Here is a 10,199-nt window from a genome sequence, read left to right on the forward strand (position 1 = left end):
ATATATATATATATATATACACACATATATATATATACATATATATATATATGTAATATTCTTTGCTACTTCTAAATTTTCTTGATTTAAGGTCTATTTTATCTGATATTGTGTAGCCACCCTTACACCCCACTTGATTACTAAATACATGGAATATATTTTTTTGCCATCCTTTCATTTTCAGTCTGCTTGTATCTTTGGATCTAAAGTGAGTCTCCTGGAGATAGCATCTAGTTGGGTCATTTTTTTTAAACTTCATTCTGCCAATCTCTGTCTTTTGATTGGAGAGTTTAATCTATTTATATTTAAAGTAATTATTTATAAGGAGAAACTTATTTCCATCATTTTGCTATTTTTTCTGTATGCTTTATAGCTTTTTTATCCCAAATTTCCTGTATTACTTTTTTTTTCTTGAGACTGATTCTCTCTCTGTCACCCAGGCTGGAGTGCAGTGACACAATTTGAGCTCACTGCAACCTCTGCCTCCTGGTTTCCAGCAATTCTCCTGCCTCAGCCTTCTGAGTAGCTGGGATTACAGGCTGGTGCCAGTACACCAGGCTATTTTTTTTTTTTTTTTGGCATTTTTAGTAGAGACAGATTTCACCATATTGGCCACACTGGTCACTAACTCCTGACCTCAAGTGATCCACCTGCCTCAGCCTCCCAAAGTGCTGGGATTACAGGTGTGAGCCACCACACCTGGCCAGCATTACTATTTTCCTTTGTATTTAGTTGATTTTTTTGTAGTAAAACATATTAATTCCTTTCTCATTTTCCTTTGTACATATTCTGTAACTATTTTCTTTGTAGTTGCCAGACAGATTATATTTAATATACTAATGTTATAATACTAATTTGAATTTATATCAACTTAACTTCAGTAACACAAAAAAACTCTGCTCCATCACCACCCCTTTCAGTTGTCGATGTCACAGAATTACATCTTTATACACTATGTGACCAAAACATAAATAATTTTTAAATGCATTAAAATTATAAACTACATAGAAAACAAAATGTAGAGTAACAAATTTTTGTTATGATAATATTAGCTTTTATAACTCTCTATGTATTTACCTTCATTGAGATCTTTACTTCATATGACATTAACTTACTGTCCAGTGTCTTTTCATTCGCCTTGTAGGACTTCTTTGAGCATTTTCTACAGGACAGGTCTATTGACAACAAAGTCCGTCAACTTTCGTTTATCTGAGAATGTCTTAATTTCTTCTTCAGTCTTAAATAGTTTTGCCAGATGCAAGATTCTTGTTTGACAGTTTACTTCTTTTAACACTTTTGAAGGTGCATAGGGAAAGGCTCTGCTTCTGGTTCAGCCCCTTGCCTCTGGCTGCTGAAGTTTCTGATATCTGCTAATAATCTTCAGAGATTTTTTAAAAATGTGATCTATGGCTTCTATCTTCCTGATTTCAAGATTCTCTCTCTTTGGCTTTTGCCAAATTGATAATAACATGTCTTGATATGGGTCTCTTTGAGTTCATTTTAGAGTTCATTGGGCTTCTTGGATGTTTACGTTCATCAAATTTGGAAAGTTTTCAATTACTGTTTCTTCAAATCATCTCTCTGCCCTTTTCTTTCTTCTCCTTCTTAAATACCAGAATGTATATATTGGTCCACTTGATGGTGTTTCAAAGTTCGCTTAGGCTCTGTTTACATTTCTTTAATCTTTTTTCTTTTCTTTTCTTTTCTTTTGATGTTTTTTCTTTCTGTTCCTCAGACTCAATAATTGCCATTGTCCTATATTCAAGTTAACTATTTTTTTCTTCTGCCTATTCAAATGTGACTTTCAAATCCTGCTAGTTAATATTTTATTTCAGTTATTGTTCTTTTCCACTGTAGAATTTTTTTGTTTCCTTTTAAAATTTTCTACCTCCTTATTGATACTTCCATTTTGTTTGCACATCATTTTCTTGACTTTCTCCACATCTTCCTTCAGTTTTTAAAGCATCGTTAAGACATAAAGTACTTTTCTAGTGTATCTGCCCTCGTGTCTTTTTCAGTAATGGTTTTCATTCATTTTTTTCCTTTGGTGGGTCATACTTTCCTGTTGCTTTGTATGCTTTTGAGTTTTATTAAAAACTGGACATTCGACTCTAATAAAGTGGTAATTCTGGAAATTATATTCTCCTCATTCTCCTAGGCTTGTTGTTATTTGTTACTTCTTATTGTTTTTGTTTTTTGGATTGTTGTAGGCTGTCTCTGTGCTTAGGATCAGCCTGGGGTGTGAAACTAAGTTCTTCTAAGGCATTTTCTAAGTCTGTGTCTTTCCCTGAGCATGTTACTTTCTAAATTTCTTTATACATGCAGTTGTGTTTTAAAGCCCCGTCACTTCAAACAGAGGGGCAGGGAATTGTGCCATGCCAGGAGTTTAGGGGGCATGAATAGTTTGGAAACACTGTAAATTAATTAGTAATTTGATTTAATTGAAATTGATAGCCTTTTCTCTAGATCTTAGGCTATGCACCTCAATGCAAATCAATAGAAGGATTTGACTAATTGGTAAAGCAACATTTATTGCAGTCTCTGGTTTGGGGATTAGTGCAAAAAGGCTTTGCTTCTGGTTCAGCTTTACTCTGCAACAAGATGTACATATGGCTCTACAGATTAAACAAAGCCAAAACATCATCGTGGCCATGCTCCTTGGAGTTCCTGATTAATAAGAGCATCTCATATTCTAATAGTCCTCCAAACTGAGTGGCTCTAGAATTTTATTTCTAACTTCTTTATCCACAAGATCGTTAAAACTGAATTATGGAAGCTATTATCCCAAAGTCCTACAATAGGTCTGACAGCTGTAATTTTGTAGCCCTTTACAAAAAAATAATAATAATAATCCTGATGGGACTCTTAGAAGCCGGGCTTGGAGGACTGCAGGTTTGCTATCTCATCAGTGGGTGTGTAGTGGGATGGATGACTTGGGTCTTTACTCAAGGCAATTTTTGTTATTAGGTGAGGTCAAGAATTGGCTATTGTCCTCAATTTGATGCCTTGCTGGAATATATGACTGCTCAGGAAATAATGGTTATGTATGCCAGAATATGGGGAGTCTCTGAGCCCCAGATTGGGCTGTATGTGAACAAATGGTTGAATTCACTGGACCTGGAGTCTCATGCTGACAAGCTTATCCGCACCTACAGGTGAGTCACTATGCTGCTGCTCTTTTTTGTTGATGCTGCTAAATTGAGGTACTTCCTTTTGTCCTTGCTGTTTGAAATGAAGCTTATAGCTCCACCTAAGCTCCTCTTCCCACATTACCTACTTGTGAAACTAATGTTTTTCTAGGCTTCAGATGCCAGTAATAAGGCAAATCAATACAGTTCCACATCTTCCCTTTGCAGAGATGAAACTCAGAGTCTTGGTTCTAGTTGAACTGTATCCTCTGAACCTCAAAAAAAAAAGGAGTGTCTCCTCTTCCTAGTGTCCCTATAGTTCTTTGTCTACCAAATAAGGAGGAATGTAGGCCCTTTGAATTATATGTGATTTATGTGCCTTGGAAACCATACCACTCTAAGAACTTGTAAATAAATGCCACTGATAATGCTGCCAAAATTAATTACATAAAATCACTCCTCTATGTCTCAAAATGAATTGATACACTTGTCTGTAATTGGGCCTGATACCTAATCAAAGTCACATCTAATCAGTACTGTGAATGTTCAGGTTAAGTGTTTGCTTGGACTCACAGCATTTGGGAAATTTGTATAACTCTTTCCTATACATAATGGTATGTATAGCCATTTCTTCTCCCACTTTTTCTCTCCTTCTTTGGCCATGAAGTGGAGGAAACAAACGTAGGCTGAGTACTGCTATTGCCCTAATGGGAAGGTCTTCAGTCATCTTCCTGGATGAGCCATCAACTGGCATGGACCCAGTAGCCCGACGCCTGCTCTGGGACGCAGTGACAAAGACATGTGAAAGTGGAAAAGCCATCGTTATAACCTCCCACAGGTGTGGCTCATCAGAAGGGTTGGTTGAGGGTTAGCAAGAGTTTTAGTGGCCATAAGAGGGAATTATTTAGGCCTGGTGGATAATATTGTACAGTAAACTTGCCTAAGTGTGTTAGCTCCTCATTAGGAATTAGAATTCCTAATAAATTCCTAATGCTAATCCTAATAAATCAAATGGCTAAAAATCCTCATCAAGTTTAAAAAAAGTGAGGAAAAGACAGGACTTCAGAAGATGTTCTGTTTGAAGATAGGGCACTCTATTATTTTTCATTTGAAATATTCCCACTTCCCAGCTATGAGCTTTATAATTGGAAAAATACAGCTTCCAATTGAAAATAGGGTCACAAAATTCTGGCTCTGATTGAACTACACAATGTCCTCCAAAAGAGAATTTTTTATTTTTACCCTTAAAACGTTCTGCCGTTTTTGTTTTGCAAGTATGGAGGAATGCGATGCCCTCTGTACCAGTCTTGCCATCATGGTGCAGGGGAAGTTCATGTGCTTGGGCAGCCCTCAGCATCTCAAGAACAAGTTTGGCAACATTTACATCCTGAAGGTCAAGTTCAAGACTGAAGCTAAATTAGAGGATTTTAAATGTTATGTTACGACAACGTTTCCAGGTAAATTAAGTTGTGCTACCTTTGTCAGAAATGTATTAAATCGGCCAGGCGCAGTGGTTCACGCCTGTAATCTCAGCGCTTTGGGAGACTAAGGCAGACAGATCACTTGAGCTCAGGAGTTTGAGAAGTGTGTTAAATCATATTTGTTGTTCTCACCATCCATATGATTTATGTCTTCGGTACCAGTTTCCTGTGAGTTATTGATATGTATCGATTTTCTATAATGTTCCTTTGTCAATGTTTGATACTATGTGTCTTGTGCCAGATTATGCTAAGTTTCACAAAAAAACAGAGGTTCTCACAAGCTCTTACATCACCTAACGAGGCAGTTTAATAGTTGTGCTGTCCATATAAATTATGTGGGCGCAGTAGCTCATGCCTGTAATTCCAGCAACTTGGGAGACTGAGGCCACAGAATTGCTTGAGCCCCAGGGTTTAAGGCTGCAGTGAGCTATGATTGTGCCATTGCATTCTGGCCTGGGTGACAGAGCAAGACTCCATCTCTAAAATAATAATAATAAATAAAAATATATATCTAAAGTCATATTTTTCACATAATTCTCAATTATTTTCAGATTATTTGTGCAAAATTTTAAGGTTTTTTCCTTCACACTAAGCATGTAACTTTATGCTTTTGTTGTCTCAGCTAGGATGTGTTATTGAAATGCAAATAAGAACTGTTGTTTCTCTCCTTTCAAGAGTAGTTTGGTTTCTGAGTGCTGTTTTTTCATGCTAAATTCAATAACCACCTGTCTGCCTACATGGAACAGTACAAGACAGAGCACCCATTTTGATCTGTCTCTTATCTCTCTTTCCTTAACTTAAAGCATAGGCAATGGCAAAGCTTTTAATAATTCTGGTTTTTCATCTTAGTTTCCACTTTGGTAGGCTGAGAAAAATATCACAGAAGTTCCTGTTGTGTGTTAGGCTAAAAGGTTGAAAGTTTGTCTCCGAGGCAATGGAAAATAGCAAAACTGATTACACAGTAAGAATGAAAATCAGGGCCAGGCACAGTGGCTCAGGCCTGTAATCCCAGCCCTTTGAGAGGCTGAGGTGGTTGGATCACCTGAGGTCAGGAGCTCAAGACCAGCCCAGCCAACACGGTGAAAACCCATATCCATTAAAAGTACAAAAATTAGCTGGGCATGGTGGTGCATATCTGTGGTCTCGGCTACTCAGGAGGCTGAGGCAAGAGAATTGTTTGAACCCTGGAGGCAGAGGTTGCAGTGAGCAGAGGTCATGCCGTTGCACTAAAGCCTGGGTGACAGAGAAAGACCCTGTCAAAAAAGGAAGGAGAGGAAAGGAAAGAAGGAGAGGAAGGAGGGAAGGAGGGAAGGAGGGAAGGAAGGAAGGAAGAAAAGAAGGAAGGAAGGAAGGAAGGAAGGAAGGAGGGAAGGAGGGAAGGAGGGAAGGAAGGAAGGAGGGAGAGGAAGGAAGGAGAGAGAGGAAGGAAGGAAGGAAGGAGAGGAAGGAAGGAAAGAAGGAGAGGAAGGAGAGGAAGGAAGGAAAGAAAATCAGAAAATAGATACGAAATGGATGGTCAAGCACAAGTGGAGAACAAGCTGTGTGGAAAAATAATCACCTTGCTGTTGGCCATAGTGTTTATGATGTGCCCATCACACATGCAGATGGATATGTCTATTAAGAAGTTGAATATTCACTTATGCATTCATGTGACAAACATTTTTGAAGACTTGTTGTGTCAGAGGTTCTATTTGATGTGATCAATAAATCACTTTGAGAAAGCTCTGCATACTTCAAGATAATACAGAAAAACAATTCAACAAAATCGGGTAAACAATAAATGACCCAGACTAGTAACTTCATGTAGAAATTGAAATTACTTTAAAAAAAAATCAAACAGATACGGATATGTAATATACAGTGAATAAAATGAAAAATGAAGTAGAAGGCATTAACAACAGAATTTATCAAGCAGAGAAAAATATCTCACCTCAAAGTAGGATTTTTGAAAATATAAAGTGAGATGCCTTTTGAAAATATACAATTAGATGATTAAAAGAAAAATTAAGAGGAGTGAAGAAAGCTCATGGGATTTATAGAATGGCATCAAAACAGCCAGTGTTTAAGTTATAAGAGTTTGCGAAGAAGAAAAAACAAATTGTTAGGAAGCTTATTTAAAGAAATAAAAACAGAAGATTTTCCAAATATTAAGAAAAGCATAAATATCCAGGTACAAGAGGGTGACATATCTGCATTCAGATTCAATACAAACAAGACTACCTCAAGACATTATAATTAAATGTTCAAAACTCAGGCACAAAGAGAGGATCCTGCAAGTAGCAACAGAAAAGAAGCAAACAACATATAGAGAAATCCCAATATACATAACACCAGACTTCTCAGCAGATATCTAAAGGCCAGGAGACAGCAGNAAAAAAAAAAAAAAAAAAAAGCAAATAACATATAAGGGAGATTCCATAAGGCTAGCTGCAGATTTCTCAACAGGGACCTCATAGGCAGAGAGAGTGGGATGACATGTACTAAAGAGGAAAAAAACTGCCAACCAAGATACTGTATCCAATACTGTGTTGAATAGGAGTGGTAAGAGGACATTCTTGTTGTTGTACTAGTTTTCAAGGGGAATGCTTCCAGGTTTTGCCCATTCAGTATGATATTGGCTGTGAGTTTGTCATATATGGCTCTTATTATTTTGAGGTATGTCCCTTTAATATCTAGTGTATTGAGAATTTTTAACATAAAGGAATGTTGAATTTTATCAAAGACCTTTTCTGCATCTATTGAGACAATCATATGGTTTTTGTCTTTAGTTATATTTATGTGATGAATCACGTTTATTGATTGGCATATGTTGAACCAAACTTGCATCCCAGGGATGAAGCCAAATTGATCATGGTGAACAAACTTTTTGATGTGTGAGTGGATTCAGTTTGCCAGTATTTTATTGAGGATTTTTGCATTGATGTTCATCGAGGATATTGGCCTGAAGTTTTCTTTTTTTGTTGTATCTCTGCCAGGTTTTGGTATCAGGATGATGCTGGCCTCATAGAATAAGTTAGGAAGGAGTCCCTCCTTTGGTCACCAGCCTACACATACCTGTAGGGGAGGTAGCTGGAGACACCTGTTGGGAGGTCTCACCCAGTCAGGAGGAATGGGATCAGGGACCCACCCAAAGCAGCAGTCTGGCTGCTTTTTGGTACAGCAGGTGTGCTGTGTTGCGGGGAACATTTTCTTGTTTGGGCTGCCTGTATTTTTTAAAGCTGACAGGCTGAAGCAGCTGAGTCAACCAAACCACAGAGATGGCAGCTGCCCCTCCCTCCAGGAGCTTGGACTCATCATCTCAGGGGAACTCCAACTCACTGCCATTGGCTGGTTGGGATTCCAAGCCAGTTGGTCTTAACTTGTGACATGATGTGGAAGTGGGACCTTGCAGAATAACACGCTTGGCTCCCTGGATTCAGCTTCCTTCCTAGAGATATGTACAGATGGACCTCCTGCCTTGCTGGGGATCCTAAGGTCGGAGTATGTAAAACCCCTGGGTCTCTGTGTATGCCTAAGTGGATGCTCTGTCAAGACTTCACACAGTTCTGTGTATCAGACCCAAGGCCCTGGTGGTGTGGACTCACAAGTGGATCTCTTGATCTGTGGGTTGCAAAGATCCTTGGGAAAAGCATGCTTTCCTGGACAGGGTCTCATAATCACTAGCTGCTTCTCTTGGCTAGGGGTGGGGGTACATTTGGCTTCATGTAGCTACTTGGTGGGCCATCTCCACCCCCTGCTCTTCTTCCTTCTCCATGGGTCGAGTTAGCCTAGTCGGTCCCAATGTGAGAATCTGGATACGTCAGTTGAAGGTGCTAAATTCACTCATCCCTCTCTATCCCTCTCCTTTAGTGCTGTGAACTGCAGCCACTTCTAATAGGCCATCTTGGATCAGGTTCCTCTGTAAGCATTAGACTTTTAGAAGGCTCAGGTTTTTTATATTGGGCATGCCAGCTAGTAATTTACTGTACCTCAAATCCTTCCTTCAATAATTGCTATGAATTCCACATAAGAAGATGATTTCATGAGGAATAAATCTGCTGAAAGCATTAACCATGTCATGGATACCAAAGATAGTGGGTTAGTGGATCATATCTGCTTTTATATTGGCCTCCTCTATTCACCCCTCTGCAGTATATAATTAAGTACATGTAGTGATATTTTGGCAATTTCAAATAAAGCCTATAAGATTATTCACCTGTCCTATTTTCCTTTCTTAGGTAGTGTCTTAAAACATGAAAATCAAGGAATCCTTAACTACTACATTCCCAGCAAGGACAACCGCTGGGGAAAGGTGATGATAGCAACCTTGCCCTTCTAACGTTGCATGTTAAGAGAACACTAACGGCTGGGCGCGGTGGCTCAAGCCTGTAATCCCAGCACTTTGGGAGGCTGAGGCGGGTGGATCACGAGGTCAAGAGATCGAGACCATCCTGGTCAACATGGTGAAACCCCGTCTCTACTAAAAATACAAAAAATTAGCTGGGCATGGTGGTGTGTGCCTGTAATCCCAGCTACTCAGGAGGCTGAGACAGGAGAATTGCCTGAACCCAGGAGGCGGAGGTTGCGGTGAGCCGAGATCGCGCCATTGCACTCCAGCCTGGGTAACATGAGTGAAACTCCGTCTCAAAAAAAAAAAAAAAAAAAAAAAAAAAAAAACCAAAAAAAAAAAAAAAAAAAAAAAAAAAAAAGAGAACACTAACAATGGGGAATATTTGGGATTTGGGAATGTGGAATGGGAGCCTGGCATTGTTGGGGGAGTAGCACCATTCGGTTGCTTTTCAAATCCCTAGAGTTTAATAGCTTCAATTTCTTCCCCTAAATTCCACTGTTACTCCATGTCCATCAAGAGAATGGGAACAGAGAATGGCCTCCTCTCACTTTCTTAATTTTCTGTTCTTCCACTTTCTCACCTCTCCTCTCTGTGCCTTTTGTCCTCCAGCATACACTTGGCAGGAACCAGGGGTGTAGAGAAGAGGCTCATCTGAGTTGGGGGCTGAGGGGAGATTGCAATGGTAACTGCGTTTTTGTGGCTGTTGTTAAAGGTGTTTGGCATTTTGGAGCAAGCTAAAGAGCAATTTGATTTAGAAGACTATTCCATCAGTCAGATCACACTGGAACAAGTCTTCCTGACCTTTGCTAACCCAGAGAAAGCATCCAGTGATGAGGAAAATGAGGTGCCATGAGATTCAATTATAACCAGTGACCCTCGTGTCTTTCATAGATGACACCTGGACCTTCTGTGTATAGGGAGACCTTCCTCTGCATGTATATCTTGGTGTAAATATATTTATGTAATAAAGATTTTCCCAAAGGAGAATGTTTGTCCCCTTCATTGCAGATTTAGATGAGTGTCCTGTGTATCCAGCATGCCCAAATCTGAGGACATTTGGTGAAATTCCTGTTTTCTCTCCTTGAGATATGAAAGAGCAGCATTTATCAGGGTTGGGACAGGAACCTGTTCCTGAGTGTTCTGGATGTTTGTATTTTTTTTAATTGCATTTTAGGTTTGGGGTACATGTGAAGAACATGCAAGATTGTTGCATAGGTACACACGTGGCAGTGTAATTTGCTGCCTTCCTCCCCCTCACCT

General features: G+C 39.2%; 1 protein-coding gene across 1 annotated transcript in view; it reads left to right on the forward strand.

Annotated features, from left to right (window-relative positions):
* The window catches only part of LOC108308392 (ATP-binding cassette sub-family A member 3-like), a 154,478-nt gene extending 144,612 nt beyond the window's left edge, over nt 1-9,866 (forward strand). The window contains exons 25-29 of the mRNA XM_017534180.2: nt 2,968-3,155; nt 3,796-3,966; nt 4,404-4,585; nt 8,827-8,900; nt 9,652-9,866. Coding sequence (XP_017389669.1) covers nt 2,968-3,155; nt 3,796-3,966; nt 4,404-4,585; nt 8,827-8,900; nt 9,652-9,792 — 756 coding nt within the window. The 3' untranslated portion in view covers nt 9,793-9,866. The remainder of the gene's footprint in view (nt 1-2,967; nt 3,156-3,795; nt 3,967-4,403; nt 4,586-8,826; nt 8,901-9,651) is intronic.
* The last annotated feature ends 333 nt before the right edge of the window (nt 9,867-10,199 follow it).

This window comes from Cebus imitator, unplaced genomic scaffold, assembly GCF_001604975.1.
Source record: "Cebus imitator isolate Cc_AM_T3 unplaced genomic scaffold, Cebus_imitator-1.0 Scaffold85, whole genome shotgun sequence".
NCBI lineage: Eukaryota > Metazoa > Chordata > Mammalia > Primates > Cebidae > Cebus > Cebus imitator.